General features: G+C 45.4%; 2 protein-coding genes across 4 annotated transcripts; both read left to right on the top strand.

The window, feature by feature from the left end:
- Positions 1–236: 236 nt before the first annotated feature.
- LOC140256781 (regucalcin) lies at positions 237–12,825 on the top strand. 3 transcript variants are annotated; one of them, XM_072345580.1, is made up of 7 exons: positions 237–351; positions 811–975; positions 2,501–2,683; positions 3,897–4,112; positions 5,564–5,695; positions 11,603–11,757; positions 12,544–12,825. In XM_072345580.1, the coding sequence occupies exons 2-7, from the start codon at positions 813–815 to the stop codon at positions 12,592–12,594; spliced, it is 900 nt and encodes a 299-aa protein (XP_072201681.1). In that variant the 5' UTR covers positions 237–351; positions 811–812; the 3' UTR covers positions 12,595–12,825. The 3 variants fall into 3 exon arrangements, with proteins under 3 accessions (XP_072201681.1, XP_072201697.1, XP_072201689.1); XM_072345588.1 differs by having other exon boundaries at positions 348–488; XM_072345596.1 differs by lacking the exons at positions 11,603–11,757; positions 12,544–12,825 and adding an exon at positions 9,144–9,374.
- Positions 12,826–16,328: 3,503 nt separating this feature from the next.
- LOC140258701 (regucalcin-like) lies at positions 16,329–23,248 on the top strand. The gene is made up of 7 exons (XM_072349248.1): positions 16,329–16,365; positions 17,769–17,936; positions 18,245–18,427; positions 19,975–20,190; positions 21,208–21,339; positions 21,570–21,724; positions 22,656–23,248. The coding sequence occupies exons 2-7, from the start codon at positions 17,771–17,773 to the stop codon at positions 22,704–22,706; spliced, it is 903 nt and encodes a 300-aa protein (XP_072205349.1). The 5' UTR covers positions 16,329–16,365; positions 17,769–17,770; the 3' UTR covers positions 22,707–23,248.
- Positions 23,249–24,753: the final 1,505 nt, after the last annotated feature.

Raw genomic sequence — 24,753 nt, 5'->3', positions numbered from 1 at the left:
AAGCTACACCTTGAGTACTGCATTCAGTTTTGAGCCCCTCACTGCAAGAAAGACATTGAGACCCTGGAGCTTGTCCAGAGAAGGGCAACAAAGCTGCGAGGAGTCCGGAGCGCAAGTCTTACGGGCAGGGCTCAGTGCCTCCTGAAGGAACGCTGCAACTGCGCGACCCCGCCGCCGGCGGCCCTCTGCCCAACCCGGCTCGGCCCCCGCCCCGCAGCACCCTGGGGAGGGCCGCGGGCCAGGCCCGGCCCCACGCCGCTGCCCCTCGGCCCCGGGCTGGCGTTGCCGCCTTCCCCGCCTCCCGCCGTATAAGAGCGGCGGCGTCGGTGCGGCGGTGTGGTCCGGTTGTAGGTAGGTACGGTGTTACTGTCGCGATCGGATCTTTCTTTCTTTCAGGTTCCACTCGCAACGCCCGGTGGGAGCCGAAGCGCTGAGGGAGGCGCGGCGGAGCGGCCGGGGAGGGCCGTGCGGGCCGGGACGGCTTCGCGGTGGGGAACTGAGTGTGCCCGGCCGCGCTGTGCTCCCGCTGCTGTGTATAGCTTGTGTATAGCTTGTGTATAGCTTGTGTATAGCTTGTGTATAGCTTGTGTATAGCTTGTGTATAGCTTGTGTATAGCTTGTGTATAGCTTGTGTATAGCTTGTGTATAGCTTGTGTATAGCTTGTGTATAGCTTGTGTATAGCTTGTGTATAGCTTGTGTATAGCTTGTGTATAGCTTGTGTATAGCTTGTGTATAGCTTGTGTATAGCTTGTGTATAGCTTGTGTATAGCTTGTGTATAGCTTGTGTATAGCTGTGCTTTCCCCATCAGGCATGTCGTCCGTTAAGATTGAGTGCATCGGGAGTGACCGCTACAGGCTCGGGGAGTCCCCGGTGTGGGACGAGAAGCAGAACTCGCTGCTGTGCGTGGACATCACGGGCAGGAAGGTGTGCCGCTGGGATGCGGCCAGCGGGCAGGTGCAGGCTGTGTCTGTGGGTAAGGAGCTGCTGTGGTGCTTGGTGATGCTCGATAGTTGGTTGTGCTCAATAGATGAGGGCTTTATTCCAGAAGAGTGCTAGCACGAATAAAACAGTTGTACGTTGACTTCTGAAAGTGATAATGTAAACTTCTATGGGTCTGTCTCAGGGCAGCTCCTGACACAGTTTAACTTGGGTTTTAGTGCTGTCTCACGTTCAGTAACTCATGGTGAAAGCCACTTGATTTGCCCACCCATCACCTCGCAGTGCACTGATCAGGACTTTCTGCCCCTAAAATCAGCAGAGCTACCAGTTTCGAGATGAGAGGAGAAGTGATGCTGACTTGGAACTCCCTTCCCCTGACCTGGCTGCAGCAGTGCTGCTACCCACCCTCAGCATCCCTGTCTCGGGCTGCACAGGTGGTGTGATTATAGAGACATAGAGCTGTTGGAGTTGGAAGGGACCCTTAAAGGTCACCAGGTCTAACCCCCCTGTAATGAACAAGGACACCTACGGGTACGACAGATTGCTCGGAGCTCCATCCAGCCTGACCTTGAATGGATGGGGCATCCACCACTTCTCTGGACAACCTGTTCCAGTGCCTCAACACCCTTATTGTAAAAAAAACTTCCTTATACCTAATCCAAATCTCTTATAGTTTGAAACCATTTCCCCTTGTCCCATCACAACAGACTCTGTTAAAGAGTCTGTCCCCTTCCTATAGTCCCCATTTAGATACAAAAATGCTGCTGTCATGTCTCCCGATCAGCCTCTGCGAATGTAGGATGGATAGCAGTTAAAGTAGCTGCTCTGCAGGTTGAGTTCTTGGGTTTTTCTTTTTTTACTTCCTTTCATTTCTTCTGTTTAGTAGCAAAATAGTCCTAATGAGTAGCTGTGCCTTTGAGGATACCACAACTTATAGACAGGAGAAAAAGAACACTCAGAGAGTGCCATGTGGTTAAAATAATGGGTTGATGTCCAAAGTGGAAAAAGAGAGAGAAATGATGCATTACTGAAGCTCGCAGAGAATTACGGTAGCCCTGTAGTTAGCAACAGCTTCAGGTGCCCTTTCCCGTTCATCAGGCAGAGCCCTGCTATGACCTTACAGCCACCTTCCTGTGCAGCTTAGAACGGTGTTGCAAAGAAGGGCAGTTCCAACGGATGCTCCCCAATAAAGCCTTCTAGGGCAGGTGGCACTCTGACCCTGCAGCTCGGGGAGAAGAGTGGCTCCTTTTGGTAGCACCAATGGCTTATGGTGGTTGGAAGCATTAGTGGAACTATATCTCTCCAAAGCTATCAATTCAGCAAATGTTCTAGCTAATGAGTTGGTCATCAGTCCCGTGCATATTCTTAAGTCTTTTCTATTAAATCCTATCTTGGGTTTTATTGCTGTATTTAAAGTTGCTCTCCTTTGTGTTGCATCTGATTGGAGGCTTTTACAGAGATGTTATCTTCACACTCATTTCTTCTTTTTTATTCCTGTTTATTTAACTACTGAATACTAATCTGCCATTACTGGCACATTCTTCCATTCCCATTTCTAGATGCTCCCGTGAGCTCTGTGGCTCTTTGGAAGTCGGGGGATTATGTCATCACACTGGGAACCAGGTTTGCTGCTTTGAAATGGAAAGAGCAGTCGGTAACCACCATTGCTCAGGTGGACAGAGATAAAGCAAACAACCGATTCAACGATGGGAAAGTAGATCCTGCAGGGAGGTATTTTGCAGGTATGCTGCATCCGGCTCCTTTCTGCTGCTGCCCAGTGCTCACCCTGCTCCTCCTCTGTGCTTTTACTGTCAGTATAAAGCAGTCAGTTGGAGATGCAGTGTTGGTAATACAAACTATATAGTTCACATGTATTTTTACATGTAGTTTATAATAAGGATATTCTTGTCTTCCATCAGAGTTTAGTCCCATTTAGAAATGCATTTGGATCACCTGGCCACCACCTAATCAGCATTCTTTTCATAAAATAGGACTACTATTCAGAGTCTGCCTTGTTTAAGACACCTTGTCTTCACCCTGTTGGTGTGCTCATCTGTTGGTGTGCTCATTCTGAGTGCTGACAAAGTGCCAATGGAAATAGTGGAGAACAGAGAGGAGAAGGCTCAGGGATATCTTACCATGACTGTAAGAAGGTGAGGTGCTGGCAAAAGAGGTGGAGCTGGATTCTGCTCATTGGTACTCAGGACAAGAGGTTGTAAACTGACATTAAGGAAATTGTGTGTAGTGTAAATGTAAGAGAACTCTGTTGCTGGTCATCTGTTAGGATGGTTAGGCAGTGGAACAGGTTTCCCACAGCAACTGTGCTGTCTCCATCTGTGGAGGTATTCAAGACCAGGCCAGCCTTGGTCCTGAGCAACATGCTCTGAGCAGGGGTGAGACTAGATGACAGCCAGAGGTACCTTCCTGCCTCAGCCATCTCTGGTTCTCTCCTGGCTTTAAAAGCACTGCTCTGTGCACCTGCTGTGCAGTTAGGTCTTCAGGCTTACCTTAGCCTGCTTTTCCACATCCTCTCAAGACCCGCTGTCAGCTGACAATGTAAAGCTCCAAAGGTGAGATTTCTATTTGTAAGACAATTTCTGAGGGAGGCGGAAAGTATTTCCTATGCTTCTTCAACACAAAATGTTAAGGTATGTTGAAAATTAAGTGTTGCCAACACCTTTCTTTATTTTTGAAAGTAAAAGCGTTTTGCAGAAGTCACACTGCGTGCCATTTCTGCCTCAGTTCAGCAGTCAAAACAAAGGCTCTGTTTTGGCATCTGTTAGATGCAAGCACTTCTGAAATCCGTGATTCCTCTTTTGTTCTTCCCTGAATTTCTCAAGCCCCTCCGCTGTTCTCTTCTCCTACTGACACTGTGGGCATCATCACAGCAAGGGGCTGCCACCAAAGCCTGTTCATTCCTTTTGAACCTGCGTTCTGCTTTATGGCCCCGCACAGGTACGATGGCTGAAGAGATTCGACCCGCAGTGCTGGAGAGACACCAGGGCTCCCTGTACACTCTCTGCCCTGACCACTCTGTGGTGAAGCACTTTGATCAGGTGGACATTTCCAATGGGCTGGACTGGTCACTGGATCACAAAACCTTCTTTTACATTGACAGCTTGTCCTACTCAGTAGATGCATTTGATTATGACCTCCAAACTGGAAAAATTGGTATGAACTGTGTTATTTTAAAATAGTTATTTGTGCTTGAAGAACATGGTGTTAGTTTTCATTCTGGTTATTACCAAGAGGATGAATTATGTTCTGAGCTTTGCATGCGCTGCTTCAGAGTCCTCCTTAGAACAAAGCAGCAGAAGCCATATTAAAACTCCTCTGTTCCCCCATAGGCCTGTATCTTGAACAAACCAGAAGCAGCTGCTAATATAAAATATTTCAATTGCACGATGGAGTTTGAGTAGTAGTCTGGACTGCTGTTACTAAACATGGTGTATATCTGATCTGCCTCCATGAAAAGGACAGTGTTCCTTGTATGCTTAGATTTCTGTGGCTGCACGAGGCTAGCTTTTCAAAACTGCTGCTAGGCATCTCCAGGTTTTTTTTTCACTCGATTTTGTTTCTTAAATCCCAAGCAGACACATCTTAGCAACAGCTGGAAATCAGTAACTCAAAAACCTTCTTCCTTCGCTTCTTTAAAACAAAGCAAAACAAGCCCACAAGGGCTCCTGCCTGCTTGGGCAAAACAAAGATTTGAGTGACTTGGACTAAGAAATTGCTTTTGATTACACAGACTGTGGGATTTTGCCTTTAAAAGAACCCTGTCAATTTGAAATGTTGTTAATTTTAAAACATTTTAAGTCATTTTTAGGTGTAGCATCTTGTCCTGGTGTCTTTACTGTGTTTTTGGTTTATGATTTATTTTTTTCTTTAGGAAATGGTGTGGTTCTCCCTCCTTCCCCCTGCTTATTTTTCTGTGGGCAATCTGATAATCCCTGGGAGCACAAAGGAAACTCATTAAAAGCATTGCAACATACGAGAAACATTGAAGTTGTCAGAGCATAAAATAAACAGTGTTGGAAAGTTGGTTTTAATTTTCTTTAATAACAGTGGATAGAAGTTCAGATAGAACTATTTGTTTTTAAGTTGACAGTGTGCCTTTGAAGTTATTGCTTTTCCTAACTCTCTGTTTATATAAACTCTCAGTTTATGTTGCTGAAGGTCAGTTTTGTGTTGTAACACTGATAATTGGCACATTTCAGCAGTCTGTTTGAAAATCTCCAGTTCTCTGACTGGAAGCAAACCATACTTGAAAGAATTAAGTCTGCTTTTAGAATACATAGTTCATGTTCTGAATATATATCACAGTATCGTGCGAGTTGGAAGGGACCTTAGAGATCATCGAGTCCAACTCCCGGGATTCAAGCCCTTCTGTGTAGCAGAGCAGCACTTCAACCAATTGCACCACAGGGGGGATTCGAACCCCGGGCCTCCAGTGTTGCAAGCAGCAACTTATACCACTGCGCCACCGCACATATATCTTACATGTTCTGAATGTATATATCTTATATATATTCTAAATCATTAGTTTCTATTCTAAATATGGAGCATGAGTGATACACAGAAGAGAGCATCTCTTAGTTGTACTTTTTTCTTCTACCCTGCAGGCAACCGTAGGAGTATATACAAACTGGAAAAAGAGGAGAGCATTCCTGATGGGATGTGCATTGATACAGAAGGCAAACTCTGGGTAGCTTGCTATGATGGTGGGAGAGTGATTCGCCTCGATCCTGAGACAGGTGAGTCCTTGCAAAGTCTGCATTAAAAAAAAAATAGGACCAGAGGGAATGGCTTCAAGCTGTGGTAGGGGAGATTCAAGCTGGACATCAGGAAGTATTACTTCTCGGAAAGGGTGGTCAGGCTCTGGAATGGACTGCCCAGGGAGGTGGTGGAGTCACCGACCCTAGGGGTGTTCAAGGAAAGACTGGATGTTGTGCTGAGGGACGTGGTTTAGTGGGAGCTATTGGTAATAGGTGAACGGTTGGACTGGATGATCTTTTAGGTCTTTTCCAACCTTGGTGATTCTATGAAAAAAAAAAAAAAAAAAAAAAAAAAGAAAAAAAGAAGTAATTTTTTCTCCTCCCCTCAACACAGAAATGGTACGACTGTTCTTTTAAAGTCTTTTTATTGATTTATTTATTTTAAACAAGTGGCTGTTATTGCTCCTAGATTAGCTGTGTAAATAAGCTTCCATTGCTCCCAGCCTCTGTTGGGTTGGAAAAGGTAAAGCTGTCGTGGGGAATTACTGTTACACGTGGTGAACTGATTGAGTTAAAATAGAACATTTGAATAGAACATGAGAATAGTTAGATCAGTTGGAAGGGACCTGTGAAGACCATCAAGTCCAACTGCCTGATGGTTTCAGTGGAAACCAAAAGTTAAAGCATATTACTGAGGGCATTGTCCAAATGCATCTCAAACGCTGACAGGTGTGGGACTCCAGGCACCTCCCTAGGAAGCGTGTTCCTATGTCTGACCACCTAAACAGCAGATATATGTTTCCTAATGCCCAGTCTGAACCTCCCCTTGTGTAGTTTTGTGCTGTTCTGTCCTGCCTTCAGTTCCCAGCAGCAGAGCCCATCATCTCCCGCTGCTTCCCCTGCTCAGGGAGCTGCAGGGAGCAGTGAGATGAAGCACCCAGCATTTTTTGTTGAATTTCATGCCATTGCTGATTGCCCAATGCTCTAGTCTATCTAGATTCCACTGCAAGGCCAGTTCCACATCTAGTGTAGCGTGACATGTACCCATTCATCTCATAGCTGGGTTACTTGTTTAGAAGGATGCAGTGAGGGATGATATTGAATGCCTTACTAGAATCAAGAAAGATTACATCCACTTCATCCACCAAGCAGGTGACCTTACTGCATAAAGATATCAAATCACTAAGACAGGACTTTCCCTTGATGAACTCATGTGGATTGTGCCTGATAATAGCTTAGTTCTTTTTGTAGCACCCAGAACGATCTCTATAATTTTTCTGGGTACTGAGTTTAGGCTAACAGCTCTGTTGTTTGTACATCTTCTTTTATGCTCTTCTTGTAGCTGGGTGTAACATCAGCTGGCTTCCAATCAGTGGGGATCTCACCAGACTTCCACAGTCTTTGGTAAACTGTTGAGAGTTGTCCAGCTATAATGTGCTGTCTCCTTCAGCACTCTGAAGTCCATTCCTGTCAGGCCCCATAGACTTCTGAACATTCAATTGTTACAAATAGTCCCTTACAATTTCAGTGGCCAGAAATGGGAAGTCAGTGCTCCCCTAGTCATGGTCTTCCATCTCAGAGGATTGGGCAGCTCAAGATCTGTCATTAATATTAATATATATATATTAACATAAATATTAAATACAGGCAAAGAAGGCACTGAATATGACTCTGACTTTTCCTCATCCCTACTTGTTAGGTGACCATCTGCACCAATCCAGTGTTTACCTTAGGCCTCTTCTCACTCTTGACATATTTAAGAACAGCCTATTTTGTTGTCTGACACCGCACTGGCCAGTATGGCTTGTTGACATAATGAAATTGCCTGCTCTTGGGCTCTTGAAAGGTGAATCAGCTCCAGAGCTGATTCCTAGGGCACCAACTCTGCTGGCCCTTGTTCTTCTTACACCAGAAGTGTTGAACTCAGATAATTCATTACCACAGTGGCCAAGATAGCCACCTACCATCGCTGCCTACTATCAGCTTTCTCAGTTCTCAACAACACGTTCAGTAGGGCACCTTTCCTACTTGGCTCACTAAGTACTTGTAACAGGAAGTGATCTTCAGCTTTCTTTTGGAATTCTGCAGACTAGCTTGTCATGGCAGTATGATGTTTCCAGCTGGTGTCTGGGAAGTTGAAATTTGCCATAAGGATGAGGGCAGTGGATCCAGAGATTTCTCCTAGCTGCCTGAGGGGCAGCTCATCTGTGTTATCACTCTTAGTGGTGGGTGAGTGCTAGCTGGGCACACACAGTGACATCTTCTTGTACCCACCAAAGATTTACCATCCTCTTGCATTCCTTAAATTGAACATCAGTATTTACCTTATAATAAATGACGTGGGAAATTATTATTAAGCTATGAAATGGTAATGGTGATTTAAGCCTTTTTTTTTTGTCCTGCTTTTTTAATGTGGTATTTTGTTTTGGGCACCCTGCTGAAGTTAATACAAGTTTCACATGGCACTGATGCCAGCAACATTTATCTTTTTTTTTTATTGTTGAACGTTATTTACATGATAAATTTTGCAACTGAAATTATAAAAAAAATATTTAATGAATCCCACAGCATTTTATCATTCCCACAGTAATGCCTTGGGTGTGCCCATTGTCTGAGCCTCCCATTTCATCTTTGGTGGTCTGCCAGGCATGATTTTGTCTGGGTATAAACGCTTGTAAAGCACTTGAGAAAGACTGAACCACACTGTCTGCAAGGGGCCAGTGAGTGAGAATGAGAACTTGTTTTTGACAAATCTCAGACAGCACAGGTTTGCATAACGCAGTGCGGGATCTACTGCGCTGGTCCTGCTCTAACAGAACTCATGGGGTTTTATGGGGCTGCAGACTAAGGGATGCCAGCATCCCTTGGTGTGAGCCTGTTCTGCAGTATGCTACAGACCCTGACATGTGTGCACCAAGTAGGCTGTCACCTCTCTTCCGACTCCTCCAGGTTCTGAGGTTTTGGTGGCCTTTTCCCTTCTCCCTTTTATTTATACCCACCCAAGGCTCTGCCAACCTGTGGGACTTCCTCTTGTCCTCCTGGGACACAACCCCAGGAGGACGAAGCTCCAGCTGCAAGATCCCAACAGCTCTGGGCAAGAAAACTTGTTGGTTCGGTGTCTTTTCTAAATGTAATTTCTGAGGTTCAGGGTGAAGCAGGTTTTCAGGTTGGGGCTTCTTTAGCTTTGGTGGCTTCTGCCCTTGGATTCAGGATATGCTACAGGGAAAGGCTGAGCTGACTGACACCACTGGCTTTCCAAAGGGCTCAAAGGGGATGTCTAACTTGTGTGTGTGCTGACTTTTGTCTTACTTTCCAGTCACTTAGTGACCTGGTTTTATGAAACCATGCCTTTTAATGGGAAATTAGTTATTTTCCAATTCTTCCTCATTGATTGTTTTTTATATCCCTTGATTATACGGAGTGTCTGAAATTTTTATTAAGGTTTTTCTCATCTACAGAAACCAAACATAGAAAAATACTTTTTCAGGTGGATTTCAGAGCAGCCAGGTGTGGATTTTCTCACATCTCCAGGAAGACATCGCTCATCTCAGAGTTTTGTAAACAGTATCATCTAGGCCGTTCTCCCCTGGGGCCACTTTGCAAATGCAATCAGGACCTTTTCCCTTATCTCATGGGCTCATGCTTCTTCTCTTTTGATGCATGTTTTCAGCCTCTCAGTGCCCTTCCCTCTCCTTTCTGCTCAGACTTTGTGTCAGACAGTTTTTTTTTTAGGGTGGCCTCTGGAGTGTTTTACAAGACACCACATAACCCATTTAGCCATGTAATCCCTCCACTTCCAGCTGACTGAGTAACCACTAAGTGCTGCTGGAGCCAGTTGGCAGGATCATTGCCTTGGAACTCATTTTGGTCCTTGTCACTCCCAGGCAACAGACAGGGCTTCTTCTCACCCAATTTTTGTATATATTTAGATAAATTTACTTTTCTCAGGGAAAGAAGGGAATGACCACATTTGTATATAACCCAAGCGCCGTTACACTGGTTATGATTTTTTTTTTTTCCTAAACATTTATTTTGATTTCTACTGTGGGTCAGCATCAAAGAAGTTTCTTATGCAACATCAGGAATCACAGAGTCAGACTTCCCTATTTCATACAAGAGGTTCTTTCACCACTGTTAGCTCGCTGTTTTCTTTCGTTTATTTTGGAAATGAAGGCAAGACAGTATAAAAGTATCCAATCTCTTGTGTGAGGGCATTTAGCAAAACAAAAACAAGCCCACACACCCCTCTCAGTCCCAAGATTTGGAATTATGGGTTACATTCATGCTAGCAAGCAAAATAGGTCCCTTAGTCCTGCACCATGTGCCATACCGTGACTTATACTGCACAGCCAGTGTAACTTCTCACACCAAAAACAGAGCCCAAACTACCCCTGGGGAGTAGCAACCCCAACCAGGTGGGCCTGTGCCAAAATTGTGTCTGAACTGCACCAGTGGCTTAATAAAAGTAGAGTCACAGAATCCTTTGAGTTGGAAGGGACCTTTTATTCCAACTCTCTGGAAATAAGCAGTGGAAGAACTGCCGCTTGCAACACCAGAGGCCCGGGTTCGAATCCCCCCTGTGGCGCAAGTGGTAGAAGTGCCGCGCTGCTACACAGAGGGCTCGAATCTTAGGGGTTGGACTCGATGATCTCTAAGGTCCCTTCCAACTCGCACGATACTATGATACTATGATGATACTATGACACCTACAGCTACGTCTTTCTTTTTCACTGTGCCTCGCTCAGTACTGTGGAACAGGTGAAGCCATATGATGTGTGCTTCTGTCAGTTCTTTGCAGTACTGATACTGCATTGCAGAAGACCAAAGCGCAGCTTGTTGGGTGAGGCAAAAGTTTTTCAAGGACACAATAAGTAAGACAAAAATGCTTTGATGAACACATCCTGGGAAACGTTACCTTACTCTTAAGCTGACCAAAAACTTCTCACAGGTGTTCAGCCGACCCGATTTTCCATTCTTTCTCTCTTTTGTCGAGTTCCCAACATCGAGGTTGCTATCCCGCAGTTTCAACACATCACTGAACAGTGTGTTACTGTAAGGGGACCAGGCCTTGTGCACATATAACTGAAGAGCCAGGGAAATTACATATTTTGTAAGGGATTCATATGTATTTCTAGAAAGTGAAGGTCAATTGTAGGTAAACAAGACAGGCATGATGGCTACAAGCCATTATTATATTGCCCAGAATTTGGAGGAGTTGTAGAGAAATCTGCTTTGAAGTGTCTCAGCAATCTTCTGGTTAAGACCAGAGGCAATCTGTTTACTTCTGTCATTAGGATGGTAGTTATTTCTTGGCATAATAAATGCATAATATTTATGGTAGCCCTGAGTTTTTTGTAAACTTCAGACGTGTCCCGTGATCTCTGTTTTATGCAAGCTGTATTTGAAAGGTTATTAAAATTTCAGGAAAATCTTCTAGGAATTAATCTTCCTTAACTTCAGGCAGTGGCGGCATAGCAAGAGCTGCACGAGCTTTGCTTGCTCCGGGCTTCCTTTGTAGTTAAAACAGAGAAGTCAGCAGGTCTGGGGCAGGTTTCATGTGACCTGTTTTAGGGAGGAATTAAATTTCATTTCCATTGCCTATATGGCAGCCTAGATGATGAGCTCAGATGTGGATGTCTGTGCTATGGATGTTAGCGTTTAATTAGAGGACGTGCTCTAATTTGGGTTTTGGGCCACGATTCATTTGTGATAACTGAGATTGAAACTTGTCAAATAACACCCGGTCGGCAGCAGTGTGGCTAACAGAAACCTGCCTTCTGTGTCCCGGTGTCCGTGCGTGTGCTGAAACACAGCATGGGACCTCCCAGGGCCTCCCCTGTTTGCTTCTGCGGAACGCCAGGTTCCACGGGGCTTATTTGCAATAATTTGTTTAAATTTCTTGCTGTAAGCAGACAAACAAGAAACAGCATGCATGCTTTTCTCCAGGAAAAAGAATCCAGACGGTGAAGCTTCCTGTTGACAAGACAACTTCCTGCTGCTTTGGAGGAAAGGATTATTCAGAGATGTATGTGACTTCTGCCAGCGATGGGATGGATAGAGAGTGGCTCTCACGGCAGCCGCAGGCTGGTGGGGTTTTCAAGGTGAATGAGTCTTTTTCCTTTCGTTTTAGAAGGCTCTTTATTTTTTCCCTCCTGCACTTAGACAACACAACAGTTGGAGTGGTGGGAAGCAGGAGGAGGGTGGTTGTTAGAGTGTCATCCGTACATGTGAAGTTCATATTTTTCATTCCTGTTGCAGGAGGAGAAACATAAATGTATTCAGAGATTTGACAATGTTTTTTTTTATTTAAAATTTATTACCAGTGATATCCATACCAGCAAATAAAATGGGGCAGGAAATGTCCCATAGGCACTGTAATACATGGTATATTGTAGCTGGCAGTGCAAATTTCCTACGCCCTCACCTCTTCTTACTGCTCCCCTCCCAGGAGGGAGTTTTCTATTTATTACCCTAAACAATGGCAGATAAAAACATCTGCTTTTATTTATCCTCTAGATATAACTAAATGCTCTCTTTAAAAGATGTATCACCTGAGGATTGTGTTTTTAAGACCCCTCACTCCTGTATAGGTGCATACCAAAAGCTACATTGGGCATTACAGAACTAAGGCTTGGCAGCATCTGAGAAGAGGCTTTTGGGAAATGGACGATGGACTGAGGAGTGGCCTCTGGCCTGTGATTGCTTAGTGTGTAGAGAGCGTGGGTTGAAATTCCAGCCTGTGATAAGCTGCTGGATACACAATGCAGTAGTATGTCAGGTTGGACACCATCTAAATTAAAGCAAGTCTGATTGTGAAAGAGGAATGTTTGGTAGTGGCGACTTATTGCATTTATGTTTTTTTTTCTCCCTTCTCTTTTTTTTGGTAGATCACTGGGCTTGGGGTGAAAGGAATCCCACCATATCCGTTTGCGGGTTAGGTGTGTACTCTTTGGAATGGATTCGAGAAAACTGACTTAAGCAAGACAAGTCAGAAGGTCTTATCTGGGTGTTCAGCATCTTTTGCCTTGAAACCGTAACACAATTACAGTATCTCATCAAGAAAGGAGGAAAAAATAATGAAATACGTGGAATATTTTTAGACTGAAATATCTAATGGTATATTTTGTTGTAGTAAAAGATTCTCACCCTAATAAACCATTGGATATTGTGACTTTTTACTCTAATGAAATACTTTGTTTCCAGAGGGACCTGGACAGTCTGGAGAAGTGAACCCATGTGAACTTAATGAGGTTCGGTAAGGCCAAGTGCAGGGTGTTGCACTTGGGCTGGGGCAATCCCAAGTATTTATACAGACTGAGAGAAGATCTTGAGAGCAGCCCTGTGGAGAAGGACCTGGGGTCCAGGTGGATGAGAAACTGGACGTGAACCAGCAGTGTGCACTTGCAGGCTGGAAGGCCAACTGTGTTCTGGGCTGCATTAAAGGAGAGGTAGCCAGTAGGGAGAGGGAGGTGATTGTCCCCCTCTACTCAGCTCTTGTGAGGCCCCATCTGCAGTACTGAGTCCAGGCCTGGGGCTTCCAGCACAAGGAAGATGTGGAGCTCTTGCAGAAGGTCCAGAGGAAGGCCACTAAGATGATTGGACGGCTGGAACACCTCTCCTGCGAGGAAAGGTTGAGGGAACTGGGCTTGTTTAGCTTGGAGGAGAGAAGGGGACCTCACTGTGGCCTTCCAGTACTTGAAGGGAGCATATAAACAGGAGGGGGTACGGCTGTTTGCGAGTGTGGATAGTGATAGTACAAGGGGGAATGGTTTTAAACTGAGGCAGGGGAGGTTTAGGTTAGATATTAGGAGGAAGTTTTTCACACAGAGGGTGGTGACGCACTGGAACAGATTGCCTAAGGGGGATGTTGGATGTCCCATCTCTGGAGGCATTCAAGGCCAGGCTGGATGTGGCTCTGGACAGCCTGGTCTGGTGGTTGGCGACCCTGTACATAGCAGGGGGTTGAAACTGGATGATCTTTGAGGTCCTTTTCACCTCAGGCCATTCTGTGATTCTACAAACATCTTTTTATTGTTTATTCTCCTGTCTCATTTGCAATTTGCTTTATGTCCCCATCCTCTGCTCCATGTGTGGGGGGTTGCAGGAAGGCACCTTGGGCACATACCTCTGTGCCCACTGCTCTGGGAGGGTGGGCAGGCACAGGAAACTTAGCTAGAGATTCTAGGAAGAAATGCCATCTCTCCCTTTCATAGAATACCTGCTGCACTTCTTCCCACTGGTTTCACAGGCACGGAGTGGTGAGGAAGAGCCCACTCTGCTGGCAGAGCTGTACTTACCACATTACCAAAACCTGGTGGGACTGCACTGCGGCAGTCCTCAGTGCCAAAGCCAGAGGTGCCTCCAGTGCCCTGGGAACTGGGTCATATTCTAACTGGAGCTTCCTGACAGAGCATGGGCCCACACATGGTCTGAGAGGTTTCTACTGCCCAGCCTTTCCCTCCCACCTGCTGGCTCCCTGCATGGCTTCCTGGCTTTTGTTCAGGCCTTGTCTTATTAATGGCACTTACTTGATTTCATGTAGGGTTGAGCAAGAGCCCAATGACAGGAGAAACTGTATCAGGAGGAGCAGCTGCTGTGCCCTGAGGGCTTTTTCATCCTCGTGACCAAAATCTATAGTCATAGGTGAAGCATATTTATTCCCAACCAAGCTGGGGAAATCTCAAATAATCCTTTGCAGGCAAAAGAGCTCTGCCAGAATAAAAGCAGGTAGAGCTGTGTGCCTGGGGGAGCTTCAGCTCTTCCCAGCTGAAGGTTGGGACGGGACCGTCTCTGTCCTACAGCAGGGTGAACCCTCAAGGAGAGGAGTCCTCCTCTGGTTTTCAGACAGCGCCATTGAGCGGACTTCTGGGGTGAGTGGCTTTCTGGAGTGTGTTAGTGACTGTGCTTTCACTAGCTCTAACCATGTTGCTTGTCCCCAGGACTGCACTGCTGGCTGCAGGTGGGGACTGTCTGGCTGAAGAAAGACTTTAAGGGCTGGGGATGGCCAAATGATACGCAAAGCAAAGTTTCCAGAGTAAAGTTGGACTGTACTGTAAGGAGAAGAAGCTATGCAAGGGTAATTCAGGGTCTGGTGTAAAAAGGAGAGGAACGACAGATTTGCTGAACACTTGCATAGCTGCAGTAACAAATTCAGTGCTATTGTCTGAGTGCATGCCTGTAGGTAACACGAGAGAAATAACAGTATTTATACACTGCATTAATATGCAATGTGCGCTAGTGCCTTGCTACGCTCCACCTGCTGCACTGTTGGGAAGAGCTGGGGCTTATAAAAGCAGCACCGGAGCAGATCAGCAAGGCTAGAGCCCAGCAGGAAGCGCTGCAAGGGAGTGGGTAGCCCCAGACACAGGTATGGGTGTGCATGGCCAACTTTGCTTTACGTTTGTGCTTTGCAAACTGACAGTTAAAGGCAGATGAAAGTGCATGGCGGGGGTTGCTGCAGGTTTGCACCATTGTGCCCAGAGACCACAAAGCCTCTGAGATGGCCTCTGGGAAGGGAGGCACTAGGGACATCAAAACGGTGCCCTGGGCTGGGAGACATGATGCTTGGCGTAGAGGTAGATGAGGAGTCAGTGGGGTAGGAGGCAGAAAGACTCGAAGAGGTGGTGCAGAATGGACTGGGGGCAGAACTCTGTTGGGATCCAGGCGCACCGGTGAGTATATCAGGTCTGGGGTGGTATGGGGATGTCTTCAGTGCTGTGGGCCTGGGGGTCCCTGGGCAGGGGGACAGAAGGAGCCTCCAATTGCACCCAAGCTGCTTGCTGGCCAGGCAGTGTGCACAATTTGCTTGTTACTGTGGTGGGGCAGAGGTTTCCTCCCTTTGCATGACTTGGTTTGTGTGTGCTGGGGAAGGTCAAGTCACCAGGGCTACTGGCTTTGGTGAGGAACGTTAGAGTTGGTCTCTGGCTTAGGGCTCTGAAGTTTTTATCTGTGGGTTTGAAACGATGATGGCTGTGGTCTAACTCAGTTATTTGCTTATCTTGGGTGAGTAATTTGAGCATGAACTTAGTGTGTTTGTTACGTTCCTACATAGGTAAGGAAATGCATTGTTCCTGTGTGCCAGTTCAGGACAGGCTTCTGCCAGGGGGCCAGAATGCTGTGAGTGGCCCTGGCTGCCCCTGGCTGGGCTCTGTCTCTGCCATGTCCCTATCTGCTCCTCACATTGTTATCACCTTTGAATCATAGAATGTCCCAAGTTGGGAGGATCATCAAGTCCAACTCCTGATTTCACACAAGACCACCCTCCCTCTGCAGGGCAGGGCTGGGTGGGGAGAGGCACTCAGCATCACCCACTTGCACTTCCATAGACCAGAAAATGGCCAATGCCAGACAAGGGGGAAAAATAAAGTCTGGGAAGCCACCTCAGCACGCCTTTTTGTCAGCTGAAATACTAGTTTGCCCCTAAACTGGGGAAGACGGGGCTAGCCCCAGGGTATGTGTGTGGTGCAGTGTCTCTCTTCCTCTCCTGCTCTCATGACACAAGAAAACACTGAGCAAGGACTTTTCCCATCATGTGTTGTGCTGCTTGGCCCATGGCCTCTCCTGCTGACTGCATGGAAAGCACAGCCGGCTTCCTGCCTGCTGCTGATAGCATCAGCTCTTACTCATTTTTAATCAGCTCTGAAAACAGCAGCCAGTTTCATGTTGGAAAAGAGGCATCAGCCCCAGTCCTGCAATCCTTTCCTCAGCAGGTGTGTTGTTTTGATTACTCGCGGAGTTTCGCATTAGTGCCCTACAGCTTGGTGGAAGCGATCAGCTGATGGCCCAGGGAAGATGGTGCTTACAATTCCTCACTGTACACGGCTGCTGTTGCTCTGTACTTGCATTAAAGCTTCAGCTGTCTGTTGTCTTTTGCAGAGTTCTGGCTTGAAATTAAGAATGAATTGATGTCTGCTGGCAGGGGAGGGAGTAAAACGGTAGAGGAGCCTTGTAAGGCCAGTTGTTGACTTGTACTGGCTTTGCTTTTCATTTTCAAGTGGATGTTTTGACATCAGTTCTTCATTCCTAAGAAGAAATAGCGCACACAGCCTCACTCCCATAGGGGGTTCAGGAGGCTGAAATGCTGATGACATTCCGCAGAGGGGACACAGCCAGAGTGATCAGGGTGTTTTTAGCCTCTTGTATTCCTTTCGGGGAGAATATGGCAGGGTTTGATGGCTTCTGCTTGGAAGTATTATTTTTTTCTTGCACGCTCATTGCTGACATGTTAGTGCTGTGGGCAGCAGCTGTGAGGTGCTGCACAAAATGGGGTTTTAGGAGGTTGTTTTTTTCTGGCATCTCGTAGTGTATTTGGATTTTTACTTTAGACATGATTTTGCCTGCATTTTTCTTCAACGGAGTCTGGTGTCAAAGCAGAGACCCAGAGATGCTCTGTATATATTGCATTTATATGGACATAGCAATTGGGCAAAGAACCAATGAAGTCCAATAAATACCACCCCATACCTTAATGTGTACATACAAAATCGCTTATTAGTGATTAATGTGTTGGTCCCACACTCTCAGCATCTTCTTCAGACACTGTTTCTGGGGAGAGAAGGATATATTCTAGGGCAAAACCAATTGTCTTGACCTCACCTTGGGACCAAAGTGCCGGAATGGTCCCTGCCTCCCAAATGCGGATGTTTTCACTCATGGTGGTTACTGGCTCTTCCCACTTAAATTTGAAGTGTATTTAGTGCTAATGAATTATCAGCAAATCTTATCCTCAGCTCACCTGCTGGGAAACAATGCCTGCAAACAATAGTAAGCTATAGGAAGAGCGTTGTGTCAGGGGCTGGCCGGCTCCCAGAGCACATCTCTCATCTCTGATGGGTGGGTGCAGCAGTGGCACCTCTGTGAGCGCTGATTATGGGTGCCAAGGCCCCCTCTGTTTTGCAATAGCTGAGTAAAGGTGGTGATTGCTCAAACCAGAGCGGGTAGGATAAAACCTGAGACCATGGAAATGTCTACGGGAGCCTCCTATATTACTCTACTGTTTGGGATTTGAGGGGCTTTTCCAATCACAAATCCCGCTTTCAAGCACTGTCAGTATGAAAAATGCATGGACGGAGAGCATTTTGTTAAACCAGTTCCTGACTCTCTTCCCCTCAAGCCATGTCCTCCTCCATTAGAATTGAATCTGTCGTGAAGGAGAAGAACCGGATGGGAGAATGCCCAGTCTGGGAAGAACGGGAGAACGCGCTCGTCTACGTCGACATTAATGGCCAAAAAGTCTGCCGCTGGAGCGCGGTCAGCCGCGAGGTGCAGTGCGTGTCTGTGGGTAAGGGCACTGCTATCAGGGGTATGCGCTTGTCTCAGGAGTCTCCTCTGTGTCTGCAGAGGGAAAGGTTTTGTCCCAAGGGCTGTGTGTGCCCAGGAGGCAGGGATATTTGGAGGACAAGAAGATGGCAAGATGTGGTCCTTAAGAGGGGAGGGTGTTGCAGAGGTGACTGGAGAAATGTTGCATTTGCCATGTTTGCATCAGCTGGGTCTTTCTTGTGTCAGGGGTGCCCTTGGAGAGGTGGGGGAAGTCAGGGTCCCTGGTGGGCCTGGAGGTGTCTATCGTTTTGTGCTTCCTGTCACCCACAGATGCCCGCGTCAGCTCTGTGGCCCTACGGCAGTCCCAGGGCTATGTCATCACCCTGGGCACCAAGTTTGCCTTTCTGGACTGGGACACCCAGAAGGTCACCACCATCCTTGAGCTTGAGCAGGATAAACTCAACAACAGGTTCAATGATGGCAAAGTGGATCCAAAGGGGAGGTACTTTGCTGGTAAGTCCCAGCAGAATTTTCCTCTGGAGCAAAGAGGATCCAATGATGGTGTGTTTTATGTAGTGCATTTTATTCCACGTCAACTCCTTTGTTGAGTTCCCCACAAAAACCACTGTCGCCAGTGTGGGTGATCTTGTGAGTGCTGCGCTCAGCTGCTGCTTCAGCCTCCCATCACCCAATGGAGGAGGACATGCAAACCTGAATCCTTTGATCTAGATGAGGGCAGGGGCTGCCCACAAGGACTGTCGGGCAGGAAGGCTCTGCTTCTGCTTGGCAGATGGCATTTCCCCAAAATCTGTAGCACGTGGTCAGCCTGTGGGAATCAATGGCAGAAAGCCTTGGGCTGCCAATGGTTCCGATGCAGTCAGGGTGCCCCTGTGCTTGTTTTCCTTCCAAACACAGCCATCCACAGTGGGAGCAGAGAGCGACCGATGAGCGAGGAAATGGCCCCACGCTTAATCTGTCAGCCAGCCATGTCATCTTATTTCATATTTGCTAAGATCAGCAAATACCTTTGACTCCCAGTTATGCTTTAGGGATGATGTGTCATTGGACTTCAGAGTGAGAATAGGAGAGAAGTTAAAGAAAATCCACTTCGCACACCTGCTCCTAGCTGTGCAGAGTGGATCAGTGATCTCAACAGCAGGTATGGCCAAATGTTGTAAAAGCAGCTCAGAAATCTTACAAGATATGAGACCAACAGAAACAGATTGTCACAGCTGAAAGAAAATGTAAATGCTCCTTATAGGCTGCTTACCACCCTTCATTGTAGAGCTCTCTCTGCTGATTCAGAACTAAATGATGAGTGCAACACCGAAGAATAGTTTGACTTAAAAAAAAATAACTCTGTTATTCTTTTACTGTTTTCTGAGGTAGCCATGTGATTTGCAGCACCTATATTTTGAGGTCACAGTGCATTTGAATAATAGAAGTAGCCTACAGAAAAACAAGAGCATGTGACACTTGCCTGCGTCCTTTGTTTTTTTTTCCCTTTGAGGACTGTAAGCAAAACCTCAGCCTTTGGTGTCTTGTGGCTTTCTTCTCAGTCTCACTACCTAAGACTGAAAGCTCACTGAGACACAGAAGCTTGTCCTACCATTGGCCAGTATCACCTCCCTGGGACAGCCCCTCTTCTCTGTCTCACTACTCTGACAGCATCCAGTTTGCCCCATTCTCACTGCCACAAGGGCGAGGATTTTTCTCTCCTTCTACCACCCCGCTGTTTCCCACATGGCCTTTACCACCCTCTGGTGTATAGGGCCCATTTCTACAAACTCTCCATCCTCACAATGTCTCCACAATCCAGCTACTTTGTCACTGAGTGTTACCTTGGGTTGGAGATGTACTCGCTATTTGAGGCAGACTATTACACTAGAGCATTCGATATCCAATGAATAATAGCTGAAGTCATAAAAGCTTAAAGGAGTGTGACAACAATGCCTGTTGCTAGGATTTCTTCCTAAAAGTTAAAGGAAACTTCTGGCCAGGCGTGGTTTCTGTAGGAACAAGCTTTTCCATCCTAAGCAACACTTCTGCTTTTGTTTCAGGCACGATGGCTGAGGAGACAGCACCAGGGATCCGAGCAAGACGGCAAGGGGCTCTCTATACTCTTTTCCCTGACCTATCAGTAATAAAACAGTTAGACCAAGTGGACATCTCCAATGGTCTGGACTGGTCCCTGGACCACAGGACCTTCTTTCACATTGACAGCCTGGCGTACGCTGTGCATGCCTTCAGCTATGATGTGCACACTGGAAAGATCGGTACACACACTTTTTCTGAGTTCACAAGGAGTGTTTTTGCTCTTTCTGCAGCAAGACCAGAGGATGTGATATGTTGTGGTTTATCTGACAGATCTCTTACCTTGTGTTTACAGCTTCTTAGCAGGCTGGCCGTGATTTTTCTCAGGTTTGGTTACACTGCAGGTACATTTGGTGGACTATCTTTTGACAGTCCTTTGACTTTGGCACTTTTAGCTGGATAGATGGCTGGTGTTCAGAGCTGTCCCTGAGGAGCTGCAAGGTTGAAGCCATTTATCCCAGGAATTAGTTTATGCTAACAAGGGCGTTGTTTATTCTTGACTGCCATCTACTGGAATGCTTCAATTATACTCACTTCGTAAATGTGAATGCAGAATTAGCATGCAAGTATGTCACAGAAATGTATTCTAAAAAACAAATTATCATTGCCACCGAAGTTTCTCAGTTCTGAAGGTAAAGTTAACTGAACATGTTGGATGAATTTCACATAAAGTCATTTTTTAGACAGATATTTTTTATGCAGAAAGGAAATTCAAATATGAGCTTATCTGATAGAACCTCAGTCAAAACTGTTAAGTATTTTTGGGCTGTATCAACCTGTTATGCTCCACGGGAGTTGGAACAGCTGAACTTTCATCCCCTGTGCTCTGGTCAGTGTGACCTTGATGTAATCGTGTGTGAAAATGCTACAAAATAATTGCAGTTACTCATATTGTTGCTTTCTCTGCTGTCTAAATTTGAGGAGAAGGGATTTCTAAAATGGATTTTTTGAAGATTTTCTCCCCAAAATATGAAATCCCAGTGATGCTCTGCCACTGCCTACATGTTTGGTGCGGGGCCTGTGCCGTAGCCCATGTGGTACCCAGGCCTAATCAAAATGAGGGGCTTTGCCAGCCCTCAAAATAAGTGCAATTCTTGATCTTTGCCTGAGAGAGAGAGGCAATTGCTGATAATTAAATTCAGGGGTGCATTGCTCATAACGAGACATTCCTGGAGAGCTGTCTTGTGCCTCTCCTGCAGCCTGCCCCAGACTGGTGTACCACCTGGAGGAAGAGGAGCGGATGCCCGATGGGATGTGCATTGATGTGGAGGGAAAGCTCTGGGTGGCCTGCATTGATGGCGGAAGAGTGATCCGCATCGATCCAGAGACAGGTGAGGCCTGCCCCGACTGAACCATGCTTGTGGGACAGCCTGCCTGAGCATCCAGGCCTCCAAGGGCACCTCTGGAGGAGATCACTGCCTGAGCTGGGCTCCACTGCAAGGGCAGTGCCTTCTGCGTAAACAACCATAGCTGTGCCCCCTTCACTCACAGTAATCTCACATTTGTATCTTTCCTGTAAAAAAGGTAATTGGAAACTGTCACATATTTTTTTTTTTCCCAGGAAAAAGAATCCAAACTGTGAGGCTGCCGACTTCAAGGATCACCTCCTGCTGCTTTGGAGGAAAGGACTACGCGGAGATGTATGTGACGTCTGCCTACGATGGGCTGGACGAGGCCACCCTTGCCAAGGAGCCTCAAGCAGGAGAGATCTTCAAGGTGATGGGATTTGAAATCTTTCTGGATATTAGACCTCTCAGGCCTGCAGCTCCTATGTCTGCCTGTTTGTATAGCATGTAATACAGTGTAAGGAAATAAGTCATCAGAGCAAAACTTTGCATCTCATTCCCCTAGATTGTAAGATTTTTTTTTTCTTATGTTAAAAGTGGGCTCTACATTTTAAATAATTAACAATCCATATTTCTTGAATCCAGAGTTGTTTTTCTGTCTTCATTTATCAGTCCTGCACTACAGTTGTGGTTGCTGTGGTTCCTTGGGAGTTGACCATAGCGTAAAAGGGAAGGGCTATTAGTGAGGGAAATGGAAAAATATTAAACTGTATTATCAGTTTGGCAATAGATGAAGACATATTCTAGGAGGGCTGGGGCTCTAATCTGAGATCTGAGTCCTTCTAATGGAAAGCAGTGCTTGGAAGAGATTTCCCATGGCCAAGAACTAGTACATCTCTCAAGCAGCAGACTTTAGGAGGCCACAAGAGAATGAAATATCAGAAGGTCATTATGAATGTTTTTGATCTCCTTTCTTCAGTCCTTCAGCTATAAAAGGGAATTGGCACTTTCCAACCTAACATTTGTTTTGCGTGGGCAAAGCTGTTTAAAAATTGCTGTGACTTGTATAGGTGAAACAGTACCACGTGTAACCGTCACTGATAATGTGTAAATTGCCAAAAATGATGACCAATACTTAATAATCTTAAAGATCTTACTGCGCTAAGATTCTAAAGTTCTCCATGTAAGGACTTTTTCTTGGCTCTTCTTAACGCAAGAGACTGTTGATGTAAGATAGTTTGAGACTGTTGATGTAGGGATAGTTTGCTATGATATTTTTTTTACACAACACTTGAATGTTTGCATTGTGCTCAAAGGTTTATCTTTTTCCTTTCTTTCTTTCTTTTTTCTTTTTTTTACAGATAACAGGGCTGGGTGTTAAAGGGATCCCACAGAATTTTTTTGCTGCTTAGAAGTCACCACTAAGCAACAAATGAGAAGTGCTTGCCTCTTGTAGTAACTCTGGGAAGGAGAAGTCCAATGAACTACAGAATCCATCCCTGTGAGGATTTATAAACCCGTGATTGAGAATGTGCTTCTTCTGAACAGAAGATATTCCTCCTTCTGTGGGCCCAATAGGTTAGAGAGGTAAAGTGTTACAACTTGACATCTTTTGTGACTTCACATAAACCTCTTTGAGCTTGAGCTTAGTTTTTTTTTTTGAGCTTTCTGAAGATCAGCTCTGGATTTTCGTGTCTCTGTGGTTCCCAAAGCAGATATGGCTCCTGTTCTATCTCTTCATGAGATAATGATGAAAGAGAAACAATATGGCTGATTTTAATGCACATTTTGAGAGTGGTAACTGGAACAGGACTGCTCCTTTGCTGTGGGCTTTCGTCTCTTATTTGGAGTATTCAGGATCCAATTTTAGGTCCTAGTCTGTTTCCATTTGCTTTGTCACAATTTTTTCTGTCTTGCCATTCATGCCTTGGAAATAAAATACACAGATACATTTGAAAGGTGTTAATGGATTATTTATTTTTTTTCCTGCATTCAGTTATTACCATGAAAAAGCTGAGAAACCACACACGGTTGGTTTGTAGACAGGTTCTGAGTTACCAGCATGACAGAATATAGCCTATGATACTGAAAACCAATGCTCTATAGACTTGTCCCACCAGAGGTCATATTTGCACATAGACATCTGGACTTCCTTTTGCTTTCTGTACCTTCTTATTACATGTATGGTTTCAGCTTCTTATTGCACACAAGGCTCTTCTCTTCCTCTCCTGTTTCAAGTCTTGCTTTTTTCCCCTTCTTTTTAGATTTTCTTCTCTTCCCTCTGAGTTTCTCTCTCTATTTAGAGTAATGTCAATTTTGGTCATCATTCTTTTGTCTCTTTGTGGTCCATATTGCTCATTATCAGGTTCATATGAAATTCTTCTCTCTTCCTTTGATGCCATATACATTTGCTCTGGTCCCTGGTTGCACTACTCTTACTTCCTCTTCTTCTCTCAAAGGGCAAATGTGTTTTATTGACATTTCTCCCTTTGCCTGAGATGTGCAGAGTTTTCTTCCATGCTAATGCCTACACCAGTGCTGAGGCTGGCTCCTCAGGATTCATGCAGGAGGAGACCTTTAACCTACCCTTACCACTTAACATCAAAGTAGGATTCTGCTTAAAAATGCAGAAAATTGCAACATTTGAAAGTTTTATGAGCTGAACTGAACGAGACTGTTAAATGCACTGCATGCAATTAACATGAGGGAAAAGGAAGTTATGCATTTTTGCATGTCTATTAGACAGAGGCAATGTTATGTATAGTTTTTGAATTGAACTAACTCTTTCTTCCAAAAAATAGTAGCTAGAAAATTAAACACTCCAAGGACTTGATTTGGAGCTGTCCAAAGCTGAACCGGGCAAATTGGAATGAAAAATGACATCCAGTTTCATGACAAAATGAGGAATCTATCAGTTTGCTGAAACCTAATGTTGGTTCCAGTTCTTGGCTAGTTACTTCTGCCAGCTTGGAAGGTTGCTCGTTTGAAAGCATGTTTTCTCACTGAAGTGAGAAATGTGCACTGTTTGGCTGTTATTTTCACTGAATTTATTTTGAAGACTGTAGTAGATCTTAACCACAACGCAGGGCATCATGATTTCTAGGAGGTATATTTTATAAGAAACACGCATTCAAAAATTAAAACTGAATCTGCACAGAGGGAGATTTTAGAATATTTTTTTGGTAAATGTATTGGTTTTGCTTGAGAATGAGAGTGAGGGGATGGAGGCATCAGTAATTCGGGGATCATGTTGTGAATTCCTCCTGATATTTGTCAGGTAGGATTGTTTTGTTTTTTGATACTGCTCTTCATTCCAACTCCAACAGCATCTGCCAAGGGCCAAGGATTTCGGGACCCATATCGACTTGGTTGAAGGAACTCCTGAAAACGGGGTTTACACAAAGACATACCTGGCCAGGTCCTGTCCAAAACCTGCCCAGTCTGAGACAGTGAGTAATG

The sequence above is a fragment of the Excalfactoria chinensis genome, chromosome 1, assembly GCF_039878825.1.
Source record: "Excalfactoria chinensis isolate bCotChi1 chromosome 1, bCotChi1.hap2, whole genome shotgun sequence".
Lineage (NCBI taxonomy): Eukaryota > Metazoa > Chordata > Aves > Galliformes > Phasianidae > Excalfactoria > Excalfactoria chinensis.
This window is presented reverse-complemented; position numbering and strand designations above follow the sequence as displayed.